Source organism: Ursus americanus, chromosome 28 (genome assembly GCF_024610735.1).
Source record: "Ursus americanus isolate L20-20 chromosome 28, mUrsAme1.1.p, whole genome shotgun sequence".
Taxonomy (NCBI): domain Eukaryota; kingdom Metazoa; phylum Chordata; class Mammalia; order Carnivora; family Ursidae; genus Ursus; species Ursus americanus.
In genome coordinates this window covers 4,905,961-4,929,258 of record NC_142154.1, presented here as the reverse complement: position 1 = coordinate 4,929,258, position 23,298 = coordinate 4,905,961, and the positions used below count along the sequence as shown (strand labels likewise).

The following is a 23,298-nucleotide window of genomic DNA, read 5'->3' as shown; positions in this document are numbered from 1 at the left end:
AACAGTAGTGCAGCCAGGGCTCATGCTGGGGGCTACTGGACACCCACCAGACCCCACCTTACACCAGAGCCTCCTCTCAGGAAGCACCCAGCGGAAGCAGAGGTTTGCGGCCAGTGCAGCCAAAAGTCCAGGGGACAAAAGAACTGATAAGAGACAGTCAGGAATATGAAGAGGTGGGGGCTGAAGGTAGAGACAGAACGTCTGGAGAACATCGGACGGCACAAAGGCAGCTTTGAGACCTCTGTGGACACTCTCTCATCTGTGACTCAAGACATAACCATTTGGGGACAGTCTCCGAGAATCCTTGATCATTCACGGCCTGAGGCAGGGCAGCCCTCCTTCGGTGAGGGGCAGTGGCTGGATGCAGGCCACCGAACCTCATGACACGAAGCTGGCGGTGTTTCACGAGGACGAACTGGGCCGCCGTCTTCCGTGGAGTGGCTGGCGGAATCACTTCTGCTTCCCACACCTCGTGCAGAAGTGTTCGATTTCTGCCCCCACAGCAGGTGCTTAAGCAATCCGCGCTGAATTTATTTATGATTTATCTACCGGTCAGTTAATGCGAAGTAAAAAAGAAGAGTAATGAACTCCTCTCTTAGAGGAGGGAGCAGAACACAAAGCCCTCTCCGGGTCAGTCTGTTCATTTCGATGCACACCTGCATGTGCATGTGTGTGTGGGTGGGTGTGCGTGCGCGCGCACGCACGCAGTACAGTTTAAGGATGAGCTCTTCCATACAGGCTTTCAGGTTAACTGCCACCTTTCACTGTGAGGAATTCTGCCCACTAAGATTTGATTTTGCAAGCATCCTTTTTTGAAACACATGTACCACAGAGCGGGCAAAAATTTTTTTTAAAGATTTTATGTATTTATTTGAGAGACAGAGAAAGAGAAAGAGAGCACGAGCAGGGGGGAGGGGCAGAGGCAGAGGGAGAAGCAGACTCCCCTCTGAGCAGGGAGCCAGACATGGGGCTCCATCCCAGGACCCTGAGATCATGACCTGAGCCGAAGGCAGATGCTTCACCGACTGAGCCACCCAGGGCCCTGCAAAAAATTTTTTTATGAAATGTAATCAAAATGCTCGTCCAAATAAGCACTTTAGCCAGGACATAGGAATCTGACTGGCTGATGAAGGAAAGGAGAGAGGGGAAGATGGTCTTCAAGCACCAGCCAGGACAGGAAGGGGAAGCCTGGGCCAACAGGGGCTCACACAGGACCAGAGTCAGCACAAGAATGCTTCCAGGCTGGAGAGGCGCTGCCCAGGATGGTAGCCGCCAGCCATAGGTGGCTACTGAGCACTTGAATTGGGGCTTGTGTGGCAGAGAAACTGAATTCTGAATTGTATTTCATCTGAATTTAAATGTGAACAGTCACATGTGGCTAGTGACTACCCCACGTGGAGACTGTAGGTCTTGGAGGCGCAGGGAGAGGAAATAAAAAAGAGCACAGATGGGACACCTGGGCGGCTCACTGGGTTGGGCATCTGCCTTCGGCACAGGTCATGATCCCAGGGTCCTAGGATGGAGCCCCATGTCCGGCTCCCTGCTCAGAGGGGAGTCTGCTTCTCCCTCTGCCTGCTGCTGCTCCCCCTGCTTGTGAGCTTACTCTCTCTCTGTCTCTGACAAATAAAATCTTTAAAAAAAAAAAAGTGCAGACAAAAATGAGTAGAAAGTGGTAAACACAAACTTCCTACTTCAAAAGTGTTTCTAAGCATTATTTGTATTAATAACTGATGGGTGCTTCGGCCATCACAGTTTCCAAAGCCCTTCTGCTTTTATTCTGTATTCATTAAATCCTTAAAACAACCCTATCGAGTCACTCTCGTTATCCTCCTACGGTTCAGAGAATTCTGTGATCTGCGTAAGGAACTCGGTGGGAGGGTGGTCTGCCGCTGCCCCAGGGCCGCCCAGCTAGCATCGCGGAGCCTCCTCAGCTCTCGCTTTCGGGGAAAATGGACTACTGGACGCGCATGCGTGCTGCTCATCTTGTCGCTCCGCCCCACGCAATCTGCGGGGATATTCAGTAAGAGTCATCCTCTCGTTTCACTGCACAGCTTCTCACCTGCTTGGAATTCAGCTCCCGAGGTTGGGAGCGCTCGGTGTGCCATGGGGTGGGCGGCAGATCTGCGCACTCCACTGCTCCCCTGCCCCGCCCCCGCTCACGCCCTCACAGCCTACAGCGTGGGAGGAGCCGGCAGAGCTCTGCGAGGGGAGTTTTGGCGGCAGGGAGTGAAAGTGTTTCAGATTACGCATGCTGATACCTATACGCTACTTAAAGAGTATTACTCTGAAATTCAAAGAAGCAGCTCTCGAGAGCTGGCATTCAAATACACGTATAGGACTAGGGGAGCGCCTGGGTGGCTCAGTCGGTTAAGCATCCAACTTGTTTTCAGCTCAGGTCAGGATCTCCTGACCCCGCACACTCTTTCTTTCTCAAATAAATTTAAAAAATATATATGTGTACAGGACTGGATTTTCTGCTTGAGGACAGAGGAGGTCTCAAAAGCTGCTAAAAGGCTCCTTGAGGATTAAGAGCAAAGTCAAAGATTTCAAGCAACTCCCTTTCTGCCTGTCCAACCTTGTACCAAGTTAATGAAACACTGTTCACAATTTTCTTTGGATGCATTCTACAGACTCACAAAACCAGGCATAGAAAGAAAAGGAAAGTGATTTTTTTTATATTTAATACAAACTTATAAATAAATGTAAATCATCTTAGGCAAACAATTCTTCACGTGGGATCAAAATACATGCAAATATGAGTGTAATATGTTTGAAATTTTCCCTAATAAAAACTTTAAGAAAATGAATGAGGGGTGCCTGGGTGGCTCAGTCGGTTAAGCAGCCGACTCTTGATTTCAGCTCAGGTAACGATCTCAGGTTCATGGGATCGAGCCCTGAGAAGAGCTCTGTGCTCAGTGGGGACTATGCTTGAGATTCTCTTTCCCTCTCCCTCTGCCCTTCTCCCCACTTGTACTCTCTGTCTCTAAACATAAATAAATAAATCTTTAAAGATAAATAAATAAAAACAAAATAAATAAAATCTTTAAAAAAAGAAAGTGAATGAGAGCATGTGTACATGTGTATATATTTTTCTCAGGCGGGATTCACAGCTTTCGTCAGATTTTCAAAGTGAAGGCAAACTTTTAGCTCTTTATATTCTCTCTGGTTTTATAGATTTTTTTTTCATACAGTTCTTGTAAGTTTCTTAAGTAAAATAAATGTTTTATACACATATACATATTGTTAAGCTATTACAAATGTGATCTTTTTTTCCTTTATGTATTCTAGCTTGCCATTGACAACGTATCTAATAATTTTTTAAAAGATTTAAATGTTTGATCAAGTGGTTGGATTTTTAAAAATTCTTGATTACAATTTTGTCAATTATGTTTGAATTCAATTTCTCTTTTTTTAATTTACTGAGAATTTCTTTGGCCTAGTGCACAATCAATTTATACACACACACAAACACACACACACATATCCTATGAATAAACAGTGAAAACAACCCAAATGTCCAACGATAAGGGGGCAGTTAAACTGTGGGACATCCGTGTGATAGAAAATTGTTAAGCCACTAGAAAGTATGCTTTTTAAGATGATTTAAACATATGAGAAAATGTCTATGATGTGAAAAAATAAGATATGAAATTATACATGCAGTAAATATGATGCTGATTTTGTTAAAAATATTTATGGTCCCGGGGCGCCTGGGTGGCACAGCGGTTAAGTGTCTGCCTTCGGCTCAGGGCGTGACCCCGGCGTTGCGGGATCGAGCCCCACATCAGGCTCCTCCACTATGAGCCTGCTTCTTCTTCTCCCACTCCCCCTGCTTGTGTTCCCTCTCTCGCTGGCTGTCTCTATCTCTGTCAAATAAATAAATAAAATCTTAAAAAAAAAATATTTATGGTCCCGGGGCGCCTGGGTGGCTCAGTCGTTAAGCATCTGCCTTCAGCTCGGGTTCCCTGCTCTGCAGGGAGTTTCCTTCTCCCTCTCCCTCTGCCTGTCACTCCCCGGCTTGTGCTCTCGCTCTCTCTCTCTCTCTCTCAAATAAATGGATAAAATCAGAGGGGGGGGGAGAGAAAGAAAAGAACCAAAATGTGAACAGGGATGTTACCTGTTTTCTGTGGATTTGCCAACTGTCTGGCATGATTCGCCAGACACAGAAACAAATTGTGAAACGCAAAATGTCCTAGAAAAATAAGGAGACTGGCCCCTGACAGTAAGAGCCCCAAAGGGTTTTTGTGAAAATTAAATCATCTACACAGAGAGTGTAATGAAGTGTCTGGCAAACAGCACCTGCTCAATTAATGCTAGCTATTACCCATAGTACTTTCAGATTAATATTACTACTACTGTTTTCCATTTACTGGACTTTGACTCCTATATCTTTTGCCAATCTTTTTTTTTTTTTTTTAAGAATCTTATAAAAATTTGAAGGGAAAGCCATAAAAATTGAACGAGGAGCCAGATTTGGTTTTTAAGTTCTGGGTTCCTCACATACTTAATGTGCAAACTCTGGGCCTCATTATACACTCTCACATTGGCAGCAGGCCTCGGGAAAATCACTGGCCTGGACCTGGCCCTCCCCGCCTCTTCTGCTGGGCAACACAGCTTTCTCCCTTTGGCTACCAGACTGTTCCCTAAATCAGTTAGAACTTATAAACCCTCAGTTATAAACAAGATGACGCAATTTTGTTAAAATGTAGTAATCAGAAATACCAAAAGTGCGATTAGATTTAGGGACAGAATTCAAAAGGACAAGGTAGGTTGCATGGAGGCTCTGAAGGGTTATAACTACACCCAAATAGCCCTACACCGAGAGAAGCCATTTGTCCCTCTCTCTGTAGCTGCCATACAGCAAACAGGTGCCTCGGCTCTCAGGCAGGCTGGGACACGCTGCGGAACAGTCGGCTCTCCCCTGTGTCCCCCGAAGACACAGCCCTAGCTTTCCGAGAAGATAATGCCACTTCCTCCTCTCTGCCTTCAGTGCACACATGCTGGGCCCTGCCTAGAGATAGGAGGGCTGTAACCCTAGCCACCCCTGACTGATGACCCACCCCTCGCTGAGGATTATCAGAAGGCAGCCTGAAAAGCTTGCTTCAGCTTACTCATCTGATAAGTCTCTGTTCTCTGTACAAGTGCCCAATGGGTGAGAGGAGAAGAATGTGCTTTGAGATCCTCCATTAGGATAGAAAATTGATCTTTAACCAATATTAAAATAGTACTGTGGTTACCAAACTAATGTTGTAGCAAAGATCAAGGAAAATAATAGATGTGAAAGCTTTTGGTAAACTCCGAAGTGATCTATAAACATAAGAGGAAGACGACTGTGTTTAAATAAATAATATGAGCAACTTCACTTGAATCACAGTCTGTGCTTCGGTACCACGTTTATGGATTAGGAGACTCAGTATTATTGAGATGTCAATTCTCCCCAACCAGATCTACGGATTCCATACAACCCCGCCTAAAATCCCAGCAGGCTTTCTTCATAGACATCAACAAGCTGATTCTACAACTGTATGGATAATAAGCCACACAACTTGTAAAAAGAACAAAGCTGGAGGATTCTCACTACCTGATTCCAAGCCTCCGCATAAAGGTGCAGCAATCAAGACAGTTTGGTATTAGCAGGATCTCACTTACATGCGGAATCTTGAGGGGGGATAGATGAAATGGGTAAAGGGGGTTAAGGGGCACACATTTCTAGTTATAAAATAAATAAGTCATGAGGATGTAATGTACAGCATGCTGACTATACTTAATAAACTGTATTGCCTATTTGAAAGTTGCTAAGAATAAATCTTAAAAATTTCTCATTATAAGTAAAAAAATTCTTATAACTGTTTAGTGATAAAAGTTAACTAGTCTTACTGTGGTGATCATTTTGCAATACACACAAATATCGAATCATTATATTCTACGCCTGAAACTAATATAATGAATATAATGTTATATGTCAATTATACATCAACTTCTTAAAAACGTGTGGTATTAGGGACACCTGGCTGGCTCAGTCAGGACAGCACGCAACTCTTGATCTCGGGATTGTGGGTTCAAGCCCCACGCTGAGTGCAGAGATTGTTCAAAAATAAAATCTTTACGGGGATGTACTGTATGGTGACTAACATAATATAATAAAAAATCATTAAAAAAATAAAATAAAATCTTTAAAGAATAAATAAATAGACGGATAGACAGATAAAAAGTGTGGTATTAGCAAAATGAGAGACGTGGAGATCTGTGGAACAGAAGATGGAGTCCAGAAACAGACCCACACATACAGTCAATTGACTTTGAACAAAGGTGAGAAGGCAATTCAATAGGAAAGAAAGGTCTCCTCACATGTGGTACTGGCACAATTCAACCCCATACGCAAAGGAAGTGGTGCTCAACCCATACTTTGCACTACATTAAAAAAAAAATTAACTTGAAATTATCTAAGTGTACAACCTAAAACTATAACACTTCCCAACGAACACACAGGAAAAACATCTTTGTGAACCTGAGTTAAGCAAATAATTCTTAAATAAGACATGAAAGACACAAACCATAAAACAACAATATTGATCAACTGGGGTTCACTGAAATGAAAAACTTCTGCTCTTCAAGACTTTGTTGAGAAAATGAGAAGATAAGCCACAGACAGGGAGAAAATATCTTGCAAAATACATATCTGATAAAGAAATGGCATCTGGGGCACCTGGGTGGCTGAGTCCATTGGGCGCCCAACTCTTGATTTCAGCTCAGATTTCATGATCTCAGGGTCACGAGACCGAGCCCTGCCTCGGGCTCCGAGCTGGAGCCTGCAGAAGATTCCCTCTCCCTCTCCCTCTGCCCCTCCCCCACAACCACGGCGCCGCTCACGCACATGCGTATGCACTCTCTAAGAAAAAAGAAAAAAAAAAAAAGAAAAGAAATGGCATCCCAAAAATATGAAGAACTCTCACAATATGACAGGAAAATGAACAACTCATTTGAAAACTGGGCAAAAGCTCTGCACAGACATCTCACCAATGAAGATATCGGGGTGGCAAGTAATCACACAAGAAGATGTTTGACATCATTAGTCATTAGGAAAATGCCAATTAAAAACATAATAAAATAGCACGACACATGCACTAGAACAACAAAAATCTTTCAAACTGAGATATCACCCCGACACTCGTTTGGACGACTGCTCTCAAACCAACAGACACACACAGAGAATGACAGGTGTTGGCGAGGATGTCGGCAAGCCGGAGGCCTCGTGCACCGCTGGTACGAACGGAAATCAGCGCAGACGCAACGGAAAACAGTATGGCCGTTACTCAGAATATTTAAAATAGAATTACTGTATGATCCAGCAATGCCACTTCTGAGTATACACCCAGAAGAACTGAAAGCTGGATCTCTAGGAGGTATTTTCACACCCCGTTCATAGCAGCATTATTCACAAGAGTCAGGAGGTGGAAGCAACCAGGTGTCCATGAGGGGTGAAAGGACAAACAAAATGTGGTCTATACATAGAGTGGAACACTATTTGCCTTAAATAAAAAGGAAATCTTGCTACATTCCGTAATATGGGTGAGCTTTGAGGACATCATGCTATGTAAAATAAGCCAGTCAGAAGAAGACAAACAGTGTACGATTCCACTTACATGAAGGGCCTACAGCGTCAAATTCACAGAGGGAGAAAGTACAACTGTGGTCACAGGGACACGGGGGAAGAGGGAATCAGGAGTTGTTGTCTAAACGGTACAGAGTTTCAGTTTTGTAAGATGATAAAGTTGCACAACAGTGTGAATATTCTTACCACCACTGAACTGTATGCTTAAAATGGTTAAGATGGTAAATACTATGTTGCGTCTTTTGCCACAATTAAAAAAAAAACCCACAACCCTGAAATCTGGAGTATGAAGAGCTGGAGAGCAGCACAGACTCACTGGAAGTCTATACTGCTGGTGGGATGTGAAACAGTACAGACACATCCTAAAACACCTTGGCAGTTTCTCATAAGGTTAAAGATATACTTGCCATGTGATCCAGCCATTTCCCTACTATGTATTTACATAAAAACTACATGCAAGTAGCTTGATTCACAACTGCCGAAGTGTGGAAATGGTCCAAATGCCCATCACCTGATGGATGGATAAAGAAATTACAGCACCCCATTCAACGGAATACTACTCAGCAATAAAAAATAAACTACAGCTAACCGCAATAGAGTTGAATCATGTTTCCCTGAAAAGATATGCTCGAGTCCTAACCCCCAGTACCTGTGAATGTGATCTTATTTGGAAACAGAATCATGACAGAGGTAATCAACTTGAGACGAGGTCGCACTGGATTACAGTGGGCCCTTGATCCAATGAGTGGTGGCTTTAAAAGACAAGGTAAGGGGGAGGTTTGGACACAGAGACACAGGGAAGAAGGTCCTGCGGGCTGGAGGCAGAGGCTGGAGGGAGGGAGCTACGAGACCGGGGCACCAAGGACTGGCAACAAGCAACAGAAGCTAGGAAGAGACAAGGAAGGATTCTTCCCTAGAGCCTTCAGACAGCACGGTCCCACTGACACCTTGATCTCAGAACTGCGAGAGGATGAATGTCTGCTGCTTTCGGCCACCCAGCTGATGGTACTTTGTTAGGGCAGCTCTAGAAAACTAACACGTGCGACAACACATGTGCATCTCAGATGCAATATACTAGGTGAAAGAAGAACTCCAAAGATTACACCCTTTATAGGACACACTGGAACAGACAAAACTGCAGATCAGTGGTTTCCAGAGGCTGGAGTTGGGGGGTGGAGGCAGATTACAAAGGGACATAAAGGAACTTCTAGCTGGGGGATGAGAGAACTGTTCTATATCTTGACTATGGCAGAAATTATACAACATAGAACTAAGATGCCTAAGAAAGGTCAGTTGAGGGGCACCGGGTGGCTCAGTCAGTTAAGCATCTGACTCTTGATTTCGGCTCAGGTCATGATCTTGGGGTCCTGGGATTGAGCCCTGCGCTGGCTCCACGCTCAGCAGGGAGTCTCTGCTGGAGATTCTCTCTTGTCTCCCTCTGCCCCGCCAGCTGTTCACACATGCGCATTCTCTCCCCCCTTCTCTCTCAACAAATAAGTAAATCTTTAAAAAGAAAGGTCAACTGTATTGTAGGTAAATTACACCTCAAAAAAGTTTACTTAAAGAAAAAAATCTGTGTTCCTGGGATTCCCTTTTTTTCTCAGTTTGTCAAGAATCCCAAAAAGAGGGCTCCCACTGGCCTAATCAGAGATAATGTGAGCATCAAAATCACAATAGTTCTAGATTACAATGCACTGAATAAAATAAGAAGCCACGAAACCAGATATACAGAAATAAATAAAAGGATGTATGAAAGTTTGATGCGGATCAGGAAGAAGTATCCCCTCACAAAATATTTGTTAACTACAAAGGGGAAGAGCAACTTTAACATGAAGAGGCCTGACAAACACCACCTTAATTGATAAAAGTGAACACCATCAGTGATGGGACAAAAGAAAATCATCCACTTAAGGGGACACAATAACAGCATCATTTCTGTGCTATTCCTGCCAAAGACGAAAATCTGAACTGAATCACGAAGAAGCATCAGACAAACCCCAACTGAGGGATATTCTACAAAATACCTGACTGTGCTCTTCAAAAGTGGCTAAGGTCATAAAAGTCAAAAATAATTTCTTTCATGTCAAAAATAAAAGACTGAAAAACTGTTCTAGACTGAAGGAGATGAAGGACAATAAATACATGTGATTCTGAACCGGATCCCTCTGCTGCAGGGACAGTAACGGGACACACGAAACCACACGTGAAAGGGTCAATGTGGCTCTGTTTGGATTATGAGGGACAACATCCTTGCTTGTAGGAAAATACACCTGAAATATCTGGGGTTGAAAGAACATCAGGTTAGCAACTTATTTTCTCAAGGGGAAAGAAAAAGTTATTTGTACTGAACTTTCAATTTTTCTGTAAGTTTGTAATTGTTTCAAAGCAAAAAAAAAAAAAAAAAAAAAAGTACTCAGGGGCGCCTGAGTGGCTCAGTCAGTTAAGTGTAAGCCTTCGGCTCATGTCATGATCTCAGGGTCCTGGGATGGAGTCCTGTATCCAGCTCCCTGCTCAGTGGGGAGTCTGCTTCTCCCTCTCCCTCTCCCTCTGCCTCTCCTCCCGTTGGTGCTCCCTCTCTCTCTCAAATAAATAAATAAAATCTTAAAAAAAAAAAAAAAGAATATAAAAAAAAGTATTCAAAGAAAGAATCCTGGGAAGGCCAAGGGCTGTTAGTTCATCCCATCCCCCACTGCAACAGGACAGGAGCAGGATAGTAAGTTCTATCTATATTCCTCTAAAGTTCACTATCAAGTACCATAAAATCAGAATCTCAAACACAGCACACCTTGGCAGTGTTCTGTTTTCAGAAGCATGAAATCAGGCATAAAGCAGAGACCTACTTTATCTGGATACTGAATGACCCAATAGGCCAATGCAAAAGATTATCTGGTCTACCAAGGTAGGCCCCCAACATAGGCAGCGGCATAATGAGATTCCAACGTCAACATAGGAAAGACAGTATCAAGTGTAACAGGGTACAAGTATGTTCACATTGTGCTTTTTCTAATAATTTTCTTATATTTAAGAGCCCCTGTTAGCAGTCTCAAACGGAAGTCTCTATTTTAAATAATACTTTAGTCTATGGGACCATCATCAAACAAGTGAACCCAGCTTTTACAGCAAAGAAAGAAGATAGTGCTTTTAAAATGGACAGGCATCCAAATAAATCAACTTACACCCTGTCTTAAAGTTCCCCACTTCAACACCAAATCTTAAATTGTTTAATCAGAACTATGACATGCTCCTAATTTTTCAGAGACTAGGATGTCTACTTCGGATCTTAACAACAGTGTCCTATACCATTGTCTGAAATATCGATTCCATGTTATTCTGAACAAAGTTCTTCAATGACATGAATGACTGAGGCACCCTAGACACTGCACTAATCTAAATGCAAGAGACCACTTGTCTGGGCCTTAGATCTGCACTGTCCAATATGGCAGGCACCAACCACGTGAAGGCAGTAAGATATGGCTGTGAGTGCACAATACGCACCAGATTCCAGGCTTAGCATAAATTTAAAAACAGAATGTGAAATATCTCATTTGTGGTTGTTAGACTGATTATATGCTGAAATGATAATATTTTGGATCTACTGGGTTAAATAATAATTTAGGTTAAATAATATTAAAATTAGTTGCACCTGTTTCTTTGTCTTTAACGTGGCTACTAGAGAAGTCTGGATTACATATGTGGCTCACAGTATATTTCTCCTGGACAGTGCTGCCTTAGCCGGCCTGTGAGATAATACTATGTCAGGCTGTAGAAACTAGGAGAAAGAATGATGGGCTTCCCGGAAGAACACTGAACTGTAGCTAGGCCCACTTTATCCTTCAAGATCCAATCTTTCTAAGGCCACTGGCCACCTATGTTTTTACACTCGACTCAGACAGGAGGACGGAAGTGTCTGGAGGTACCTGGAATTCGGCTGCGCTGCTCCGCAGCTGGCTCACGTTCGGTAAGGACCCGCCATGGTACTGCGTGAGGCGCAGCTGCTGAAGCTTCTGAAACTGGACCTGGAAACAAAGAGAATTCAAGACGGTTGAGAGATGACAGCAAAGATCTGAGGGAAGCATCGAAGTATGGGTATTTTGTAGCAGAACGGTTCAAGAGTGAAAGTCTTGGTTTCAGTTTCTTTTCTACCTAAAACCTTCAGGTTTCCGGTGCCTTCTGATTTTTGACTAGTCTATTTTTGGAAAGAATTTACCCATGTTCCAAATGTCCCATGCACCGTGATAGTAAGGTCTTTGCAAGGTCTTTGAGTGTGTGTGTGTAGGCGGGCGGGCACAACCTCTAACAGCAACAAGAGTCTCTTAAAGGAAAATCAAGCCACTCTCTATGACTCTAACACGTTCATTGTTCTCCCTTCCACGTGCTCCTGTCCAGTCTCTGCTCACACATGTGTGTAACAGCTGCATGGCAGTAATCATAACTTAGGTACGATCTCGCGTGCTTACATCTTAACTCTTTCCTATGATATTAATCCTCTTTAATGGCTATATAACATTTCTTCTTTTGAATTATTTCCTAAGAACACATTCCAAAGAGTGGTCACTGAGTCTCTGGACCCAGGGCTTTAGATAGCTCTCAAAACATAATGCCAAAATGCTTTCCCAGCAGGTACAAGAAGTACATATGAGAAAACAGTTTCACAAGAAAACTCACTAACACTGAATATCATCCTTAATTGGGGCAGAGGAGAAGGCCAAACCAACAGGTATCAAATGGCATCCCACTGCTTTCATATGCCTTTCTTCTCAACTTCTTCCTTGCTTCATTTTTCAAAAGGCAGTAAACTGGTTACAGTTCTTGTAAACCCCAAAGTGGTCCAATTTGGTCTTTAAGAGTTCTGTTTCTAAAATAATAAATTACCTCTGTGGTTATATAACACTTGGCACTTATAAGTCACGTGGGGGAAGAAAGAGCAATGGGAACGCTGAAGCCTTTCATTATTAGACCCTTTGTCTAAAACAATAAAAGCTAGCAGATAGAAGCCGCTAAGACGTTCCAGACGCTGTCTTCAGATGCTTCGCCCATTTCATCCCTAACTCTCCCCACAACCACGAGAGAGACCATATCATCCTGCTTTCACAGACCTAGAGACCCAGACTTAAGGAAGCTCAACATTTGCCCAACGTCACACAGCTCGAGGAGGCCAAGCTATGGCTACCTCAAAACCCACACTCTTGGGCGCCTGGGTGCCTCAGCTGGTTAAGTGGCCGACTCCTGATTTTGGCTCAGGTCATAATCTCAGGGTTGTGAGATCGTCTCCACGCTGGGCACAGAGCCTGCTTAAGATTTTCTCAATCCCTCTCCCTCTCCCCGCCCCCCTCTCTTACACACACACACACACACACACACACACACACACACACACATATTTTTATATCTGCGTGGTCCTTTTCTTTGCTCTGTTTCCCTCTCTCTCTCTTTCTTAAGATTTATTTATTTATTTGAGACAGGGAGAGAGAGAGAGAGAACACAAGCAGGGAGGAAGGGCAGAGGGAGAGGGAGAAGCAGAACCCCCCACTGAGCAGGAAGCCTGACATGGGGCTCAATCCCAGGACTCTGGGATCATGACCTGAGCAGAAGGCAGACGCTTCACTGACTGAGCCACCCAGGCGCCCCCCCCATTTCTCTCTCAATGATCATACTATTTACAAGCTCAGAGAAAAATGAAATTTGGTTGATCAAAAGCATTGCTGGGCCTATGAAGTTCTCTGATTTTGTTCAGTTTTTATATTGATTATGAAAAATTTCAAATATATACAAAATAGAGATGAATACAATGAAACCCCATTTAACATCTTCCAGCTTCCACAATGATCTTATGTCCAGTTCTGACTCATGTTTACCCCCTGACCACCCACGCACTCCCCTAAAAGAAATCCAGACATTGTATCATTCCATGTTTCAATATGAATCTCCAAAAGATAAGAGCCTATATCTGGCTGGAAGTTTTAAAGGCATTCAAAACCCCTTGGCGGCCTTAACTTCCTTGTACCCACAATATTTGATTTCCCAAACACACTACACTGGGAGGCAGCTATAATCTATTCATCAGAACCCAGATCCAAGAGTCAAATATGAGAAGGAGGATATAATGAGACTTTCCCATCTACCAGATGAATTATAACAGTCTCAGCTTTTGATCTTAACATTCTCAAAGCACTAACCAGAAGCATTTGAATCTCTGTCCTTGAAATTCTCTAGACAAAATTCCTGGCCCCCTTGATCTCAAGCCTTTGATTCCTTCTTCCATCAATCCATCCATTTATTCACTTATGCAAAACTTCTAACTGTGTCTGTTAGGTACCGTGCCAGGCACTGTCTTGCTGAGATGAATACATGCCAAGGTTCCTGCCTTTAGCAAGTTCTCACAAAGGCTTCAACATTTACCCAAAAACCTTGATACTTCAACCAAGCTAAGTTCTAAATCTAGCTAGACACCTGCCTTTACCTGAGTCTAAGGCCCTCCCACCATCTCCCATACCTGCTCTCCCTCCCAAAGTGCCTATTCTAGAGTCTTCAGACACTGCTGCGCTATGGGAAAGAGTACTGGATTCGGAACCGGAACACCTGACTGTGCGCCCCGAACCTGCCACGAGGCCGGGGAAATTATTCTGCCGCCTACTTCACAGACAACGTAAGGATTAAAAGAGAACAGACGTGACAGTAGGGTGTAAAATGGAAAGCTTTGCACAACTTCTCGAAGTATCATCATCATTGTTGGTATTCTCAGCTACCTCCTAAACCCTTCAGTAACTTTGATATTTTCCTCTTTTGAAATCTAGAATCGATGAACTGGAAAGAACCTTAGAGACTGTCTTCAACACCATCGTGCTTCCTCATGATGAAAATGGGCACCGAAGAATGAGTAGCCTAAGGGGAGGTCACAAATTGGCAGGCCAGGGGCCATGTTTAGAGAGTTCTGTTTGACCTACATGATACTGACCCACTCAATGCTTTAAACTTCCATTTTGAATTGGAAGACTGTATAAAAATCTGGATTTCCAACTTCTCTTGACTGAAAGCTCAAGCAACACTGAATGTACGTTCTTGCAGGGCAACAACGCGTGGAGCTGAGAAGCAGCTGCCCCCTTGCACAGGGCTTGAGTTATCACTTGCCCAAGACCTCCCTGTGCCCTATTACTCCTCCACCATGGCCTAAGATCACTTCCTCATTCCTGGCTCCTCCACTCCTTTTCCCTACATGCCTCACCTTGGAACTTAAGTGAGCAACCTCTAGCCTGTAGCCACACACTTTAGCAGAACGTCCTTCAGTGTCCATATGAAATGAGAGCCAAGCCTCACTAATTCCCTTTTTAAAAAGTGTCACAGCAGCCAATCCCAAACAAAAATCCCAGCAGGCCTTTCTATAGAAACTGACGAGATAAACCTGAATATTTACGGATCTGCGAACGGCCAACCTATAGTAGTCAAAGCAATTTTTAAAAAGAGCAAAGTTGGAAGGCTGTTACCTTGTTTCCAGACTTACTATAAAGCTACAGGCAGCATGCTACTGTCAGAGAGATGCAGGGATCAATAGAATAGAAGAGAGAGTCCAAAAATAGACCACATAAGATCTGGCCAATTGATTTTTGACAAAAGTATCATACAATTCAACGGGGAAAGTGTTTTCAACAGATGCCGCTGCTGTAAGTAGACGTCCTTGGGGGGGGCGGGGTGGATAAAAGCAGTTGGGTACACAGACATGCAGTGGCACAGCCATATTCAAACCCCAGTTCTGCCACTAATCAGCCACGCAACTGTACCTCTCCAGCCTCAGTCTGCTCATCTGCAAAATGAAGAGTAATCTAGATACACATTCCCTAGGGTCATTGTGAAAAGCGCAGGAGATAATGAACGCAAAGGAGTCAGCACAGCATCTGGCAAAAAGATAGCACTCAATAGTCAGCCCAAATCCAGTACGTCTAGTCTTTTCTCCTCTCTCTTTTTAAAAGATTTTATTGATCTGTGTGTCAGAAAGAGAGACAGCACAAGCAGGGGGGAGGGGCAGGCAGAGGGAGAAGCAGGCTCCCTACTGAACAAGCAGCCTGATGTGGGACTCGATCCCAGGACCCCAGAATCATGACCTGAGCCAAAGGCAGACGCTCAACCAACCGAGCCACCCAGATGTCCCTTTTTTCTCCTCTCTTAGAGGCCTCACTGCTACAGAACACATCTAATATTTGTTTGTTTTAATATAAAAATGATTCTCCCCAAATATTCAAGCTAAATTAACACTCTAGCTGATATGCCATGTTTAACCTGTGGTTTCTCAAAACTACAAGTTGTCCTTCAAAGTCGGACTTCCGGAGCAAGTTCCCAATCCTGTCTCTCTTTCCTTCCATTTGGTCCTGGATGCCTCACAACCTCCATTCCAAGCAGCTCACCATGAACACAGTGGTTCTCACCCAGATTACCACTGGCCTCCACTGGACTAGACCAAAGGACACGTCCTTATCATGTCAGACCGAGTCAGCAGCATTGGGCTCTCCTTTCCCTCTCTGGCTGCTTTTCAGTGCTTTTTGCTGGTTCCCTTCCTCTACCTCCCCTTTACATGGTAGAGTTCCCTGGGCTTCTCTTGGCCTTCTCCACATCTCACTCTACAGCAGGGCTCATAAACTCAAATGTCTGCAGGTGCCAAGTGTGGAAGAGAAGTAAGTGAAGCAGCTGGAATCACTGTGAGGAACACCACAGGGAGCGGTGGGGACTGTGGCAAACTGAACACATGCATGCGCTTTCCAATGGGGGAAGCCACTACGGGAGCTCCAGGCAACTGCTATCATACAGAAACGTAGAGAGTGTTGTTAGATGATTTCATTTTTCAAAAGAAGCCAGAATCCAAACTTTAATATAAAATCCCAATATTCACTGTTGGTCCTAATTAAACACACACACACACACACACACACACACACACACACACACACACCCCAAGGACCAAATTAGAATTTAGGTCACCAATCTGCAAGATGTGTTCTAGAAATTCTTCTTAGGCAGCTGAATCTACTACCACAACTACGCACCAAAGGCCCCCACATCTATAGCACTAGCCTAGACTTCCCTCCTTATTTGGAGATCCTTATATGGCTTCAGGGCCATATAAACAACTGCCTGTTGGACCATCTCTACTTGCTTCACTAGCACCTCAAACTCGCCATCCTCTCACACTGAGGCATCTGTTCCCGCCAATGCTCCCCCTCTTTAGGAAGGATACCTTGAAATGGCTCCAGTCTGAAAGCTGGGGATCATGTATTCACCAAGTTTGGTCATTTCTAGCTCCTAAGTATTGATCTGTTCACCTCTCTGCCTCCCCCTGCCTACCACCCCAGTGTCAAGGCCAGCATCACATCTCCTGGACTACTATCTCACACACACACACACACACACACACACACACACCCGTTTCTGTGCCACCTTCCCCTCAGTTCTAGCCACCACTCTGGAGCTAGAGGCATCCTTTTAAAATGAAAATCTCCCCTCCTTCAACCCCTTCATGACTCCCCATTGTCCTCAGGACCAAGTCCCAAATCCTGCCTCTACAATCTGATCCCTGGGAACGCCTCAACTCAAATCACCCTCTTTGTCCCCTTGTTGAACCTCATACCCTCAAATGGCTTCCCCACCCCCACTAATCCTTTAGGCCACTAGAAAAGGTGAGGACTCCCTACCATCCATTTCCAGAGCTACATCTTTTCTAGCTTCCCCTTTTGTAATACTCATGAAAATGTGTCCTTACTTGTCAAAGGAATATCTTCTCCACTAAACCCTAAAATCTATGAGGAGACCGTGTTTTGCTTGCTCACTATTATAATCCCCAATGTGCATCCTAACTTCTGGCACACACTAGAGACTCGGTAAGTCTTTGATGAACAAATTAGTAAGATCTTTAAAGTAAGACACCATGTCTTCACCTCCCCCCAACACAGACCCCATTAACCACAGTGGGTACTCCAGTACTGACAAATGAATGAATGAACAAAGGAACAGCCTCTTTCCAGGCATGCCTGCCTCCATTTTTTAACCGTTCTTACCACCCCAGGTACCACCATTAAAATAATCCCCCTAGCATTCTCTTCTCAAAATATTCCCACTGCTTCCTAATAAAGCTGAACCCCTAAAGCTAGAGTGAAAAATTCCCCATAACCTAGTCTATCCCACCTACTAGGCAAATAGGATTTAACTCGAACTCTGAAGGATTGGCTCTGATTATGTAGAGAACGTCTTGGAGCTCAGCACAGGCTCAGAGAGGAAGGAGTATCTACATTATCCATGTCTGTCATGGGCTGAAAACGGAAAGTCAGTATACCTGCCACCCAGTGACCAATAATGAACTAGTTGGGGGCGCCTGGGTGGCTCAGTGGTTAAGCTCCAACTCTTGATTTCGGCTCAGGTCATGATTTCAAGGTTGTGAGACTGACTCCACACTGGGCATGGAGCCTGCTTAGGATTCTTTCTTTCCCTCTCCCCCTGCTCTCATAAATAAATTAATAATAAATAAATAAATAAATAAATAAATAAATAAATAAATAAATAAATTTAAAAAATGAGCTGGACGGATTCTTCTGCATCGGGGATCTTTGGACCCTTGAAGGTTTACAAACATATGCCTGGGAATCTAAGAGTTCCCTTGGAGAAGAGTTGTTTTGTAAATTTCATTATGAAAATAATCCTTAAAAATTTTAAATAAGCAAATACAACTCAGCAAATGCAGTGTTCTCATTTGCCTTTGTGTTTATAGATACACTGGACTTGGGGTGCCTGGCTGGCTCAGTCAGAGGAGCATGTGATTCTTGGTCTCGGGGTCGTGAGTTCGAGACCCAGGTGTGGACATAGAGATTACTTTTTAAAAAATTAACAATACACTAAAAAATATAAACACATTGGACCAAAGTAGTATTATTTACCTGCAATTGGTAGCAAAGAAAGAATACAGGACGAATTAACATGTAAATGAGGTCCTGTACCAGGTGAAGGGCAAAGTGACATCATAATTTTGTGGTAATTAGAACAGAGGAAAGTGGTGGCTGAATTGAGTTACCCCATGGGGCATACCTGATCAGCCCTGCTGAACTCAAGAAAACCTGAACTACAGGGGTTAGCATCACATCCACACTGAGAGTTTCAACTGAGTTCAGCAAAATAGCATATGTCATATCAAATTAATGATGTGAATTTAAATTTATGGCATTTTTTAATGAGTGAATTTATTTTGTGCATGTCTTTTAGTTATGGTTGTACCACAGCTATAATCAAAGGACTTTATGTATAAGTGGATGTTTGAGCATATTTAAGTAACATAACCAAACTCATTTAAATAAACACGAAGGATCTGTGAAAATATTTTGCCTTAAAAGAGTCTATACATTACTCATGGCTTTATCTATCAGGGATGCCTTAAAGAGGGTTTATGAATTGGGTGAGAGACTGGATCAACTCTAGGTATATAGACAGAGTGTCTATATTTGTACACACACTTTATCTAAACAACACGTAACAACACATGTCCCAGCATTAACCCTCAGCTTTCACACAACCATTCTCAATGTGCTCTGAGCTCATCACGCTCATCCCTGAATCTAACCAAGGTCACACACGTGTATGTCCGTGGACACCAGGCAGTTAAATAAATGAGTGAAGCTATTCAGGGCATGAGGGAAAAAATTTATTGAAATCCTCAGCCTTGGGGCGCCTGGGTGGCTCAGTCAGTTAAACATGTGCCTTCGCCTCAGGTCATGATCTCCGGGTCCTGGGATGGAGCCCCACATCAGGCTCTCTACTGAGCGGGGAGTCTGCTTCTCCCTCTGTGCTCTCCCTCTTTCTCTCTCAAGTAAATAAATAAAATCTTTAAAAAAGAGAGAGAAAGAAATCCTCAGCCTTCTTTATCTATGCTTTTTTTCTTAGCATAAAAATAAAGTATATATGAAATATTTCATGTCCCGTTTACTTCATTAAAAGAAAACATCAAAAATATGATAAATGGCAAATGACACCTAGCTTCGGTGTGGGAGCTCATGACAGGGTGTGGTGTGAAACGTGGCCAACAAGAGAATCCACACTCCAGCTGAGGGGGCAACCACCACCCAGCTCCAGCCAAAAGCTGTCGTATGGGAATTCAGGATGACTGCTACCGGGTCTCCCAATTTTAAATATATATATACACACACAGATAGCAAACGAAGAAAAGGAGGGGAGAGACGGGGGAGGGAAGAAGGGCGGTTGGAAAGGAAGGAAGGAAAGAAGAGAGAGAGAGAGAAAGAAGAAAGGTTTTATATGAAAATCTCCCAATTAAAAACTTCTGGCAACAGATTCGAAAAGTTTCCCAAACATTGTACTTGGCCAAAAAAAAAAAAAAAAAAAAAAACATACCGTGTCTGCAGCTGAGTGAGCGGGGACCCTCAGAGTGCAACACTGCTCTCCGCTCTTCAAGCCTGCCCCCTGCCCAGCATCTGCATATCCTCCCCCCCGGGTTCGCGATGGTCCTTCAAGGTCAGCAGTCGGGAGCCTCAAGGCCTGGCCCGCTCGCGCTGACCCTCCTCCCTGCAGCCCTGCGCGGACACTCCTCTTGGCTCTCCATCCTCCACTGCCTCACTCAACAGTTTCCCAACCTCCGGGTGTTTGTCCCGGCCCGCGCCTTACTCATTGCTCCTGGACCCTCCTCCGTCACCAGCGACGCCGTGCACCTTGCCAGTTCTCGTTAAATCTCCGGGCTGAGCACAGTAAAGCGGGCCGAGAAGGCACCTCCGCGGAGAGAGGAAAGCCCCACTCGGCAAGCAATGACTTCCCGGTGCCCCCGAGCCCCCCTCGGCCCGCGCCGGCCCCGGACTCACGGTGCACAGGGCTCCCCCCAGGCCCCGCGGCCCTCCTCGCCCCGCGGTCCAGAAGGGCCGGCTGGCGGAGGATGTGCGGAGCCACGAGAAGCCGCACCGCCCGCCTCCGAGCTGTTTGTGATTTCCTCCCGGGGCTCCGTTCGCCCTCCCCCTCAGGCCGCCCTCGCGCCGCCGCCCGCCGCGCCCGGCCCGGCCCCTTCCCTCTCCCCGCGCTCCCGGCCCCGCGACCCTCCCGCCTCCGCGGGCTGCGCCGGGGGCTGACGGGCGGGGAAGCGCCGAGGCCGCGGCCGCGCCGGCCCGGTCCCGGCGCCCGCTCCCCCGCGCGGCCCCCGCCCGGCCCGGCCCAGCCGCTGCCGCCGCCACCGCCTCGGCCCCGCCGGCTCTCGCCCGCCGCTGGGGCCACCCCCGCCCGCGCGCGCCCCGGCCCCGGCCGCTCACCCGCGACAGGGTGAGGTCGGTCATGAGCTGCTCGAAGGCCCGCGTCTCCTCGGCCTGCCGCTGCGTGTGCAGCGCGATCTTCTCACTGAACTTCCGCGGGTTGGCGCTGCCCGAGCCCGGCGAGGCGGCCATGGCGCGGGCCCGGCCCGGCGGGAGGGGGACACGGCGGGCGCGGGGCCTGCGCGTCGGCCCGCGCGTCCGTCCGCAGGCCGCTCGAGCCGCCGCCCGAAGGCCCGTCCTCCGGCGCGACCCGGCAGAGGAGCCGCCGCGGCCCCACAGCCAGCGAGCGGCCGGGAGCGCGCCGAGGTCCGCCCCCGCGCGGCCGGCCCCGCCCTCGGCGCGGCCCGCCCGCCGCTCGCCGCCCGGCCCTGGCCCCGCCGCCCGGCCCCGCGCTGGAGGCCCGAGAGCTGCCGCCGGCGCTGCGGGCCGGGCCCGGGCGCGCGGGGCGCGGACACTCGCCGCGAGCCGCGTCAGCCGAGCACGCCGGTTCCGACGGGCGGGAGCAGCTGTGTGACTGACGGGCTTCAGCGCCGGGGGGCATCCTGGCCGCGCGGCTCGCGTTACGACTTTCGAACCGGCTTCTGGCCGCCGCCTCGTGCCTCTCCTTTCCCGGGCCGCCACTTTGCCCCCGGGGGAGACGACTAGGCGCCCGAAACCTGCGCCTTCCCTCCCGCCGCCGGGCCCGCTGCCGGCCCGCGCCGCCCTCGGTGGGCTCCGCTCGCGGTCCGCCCGGCCGCGCGCAGCCGGAGCTATCAAATCTACAGCTGGGTTTTTAAAACCACCTCGTGATGTGCACACCCTGGAGCCGCCATCCCCGCCCTGCTGCGGGCTCTTCGCTCCTCAGCCCCGGCCCCTCTTCCAGGTTTTTTCCGAGTCCCCCCGGGAGGGCCCGGCTACGGCCGGGGGCCAGTCTCCCCGCTGTGCCCCCACTTCTGCAGCCCAGAAGCTGCTCTCCCACGACGGCGCCTGGACCTCGCCGAGAGTGGGGCTGTGTTTTGTCCACTAGGCAACGCCGGAGCCAGGCGGACGAGTCCAGAAAATTACAGTGACGCCCCCCACGCCCCCCACTCAAGACTAAACATAAAACATTTTGCTTCATTTACTTGGTATTTATTAACGAAATATAGCATTAGATCTAACTAAAGCCTCACCCTAATTCTTTCTCCTTCCTCCCTCGTCACTGGGCTCAAGTTGATGTATATCATTCGTACTCATGTTTTTATGGTGTTATTATATATGATGTATGGATCTGCCAACTGTATAGGATACCAATTTTTGTTTTTCAATTTTACAAAAATGACATCATGCTGAATAATCTTTTGCAACTTTTCTCATTTCCTATTATGTTTTGGAGATTCATTTGTGTTTATGATTAACTGCTGTGTAGTATTTCATTGTTTTTCCCGTGTCTCATAGCATATAGCTGGATTTTTTAGAAATTTTAATATGAGAATATATCTCTACTAGCTGGAGTTTAGCTTGTTTTATTAATTATAATTGGATTGATTCTCATTATAATTGCATTTTTCTGTTTTATTTTGTGGTATTTACCATACTTTATATTTTATTTTCTGCATTCCTGTTCTATCATCTGGGTTCAGTTTCAGAGAACAGAATTCATTCTAGATAGTTTAAGTACAAAAGGATTTATTATAGGGTATAAAATGGCTAAAGAGCTTCTCTGGAGGGTGGAAGAAGCCGATTCTAGGTTGGACCTTCAGGAGTGACTGTGAGAGGCATGCTGCAGAACCAGGCCACCAAAAAAAGCCACTGCCCCTTCTGAAATCTGGAAGCCACTTACTGAATTGGAAAGCTGTCACTACACTTGCCAGCTCCTGAACCATATGGCTAGTGTCATGATAAGAAGCCACCACAGAGAAATCAGACACCTCCACAGCAGTCCTCACCCACAGAAATAGCACACACCCAGCCTCTGCTTCATTTCCACCTTACAAATCAAGTAAGAGAAAATATGATTGGAAGAGCCAAAATTGCGTCCAGACTCCTACCTCCTGAAATACAGGAAGGCCCAGGAGGACCCAGGAATGGGGAATGAGCTAACTCCACCATATTCATCCAGCAACTCACCAATGCGTTTATCTACCATGCCTGCCTTTGATTGTGTTGAATGACTGGTTTTTATTTCCACATTTCCCAGATCTGATTTGGAAGATATTCATTCCATTTCTACTCTTGTTTTGGTTAGCCTGATCATTTTCTTTTTTTTTTTTTTTTAAAGATTTTACTTATTCATTTGACAGACAGAGAGAGACAGCCAGCGAGAGAAGGAACACAAGCAGGGGGAGTGGGAGAGGAAGAAGCGGGCTCCCAGCAGAGGAGCCTGACGTGGGGCTCGATCCCAGAACGCCGGGATCACGCCCTGAGCCAAAGGCAGACGCTTAACGACTGAGC

At 46.0% G+C, this 23,298-nt stretch overlaps 1 protein-coding gene across 2 annotated transcripts in view; it reads right to left on the bottom strand.

The window, feature by feature from the left end:
* CRTC3 (CREB regulated transcription coactivator 3) overlaps positions 1-21,640 on the bottom strand; it is a 95,270-nt gene extending 73,630 nt beyond the window's left edge. The window contains exons 1-2 of one of the 2 annotated variants that reach the window (XM_045813163.2): positions 20,887-21,640; positions 11,530-11,628 (exon numbers count right to left, since the gene is read on the bottom strand). In XM_045813163.2, the coding sequence (XP_045669119.1) occupies positions 11,530-11,628; positions 20,887-21,018 (231 nt within the window). In that variant the 5' untranslated portion in view covers positions 21,019-21,640. The remainder of the gene's footprint in view (positions 1-11,529; positions 11,629-20,886) is intronic. The other variant, XM_045813162.2, reaches the window with a different exon arrangement.
* Between the last annotated feature and the right edge of the window lie 1,658 nt (positions 21,641-23,298).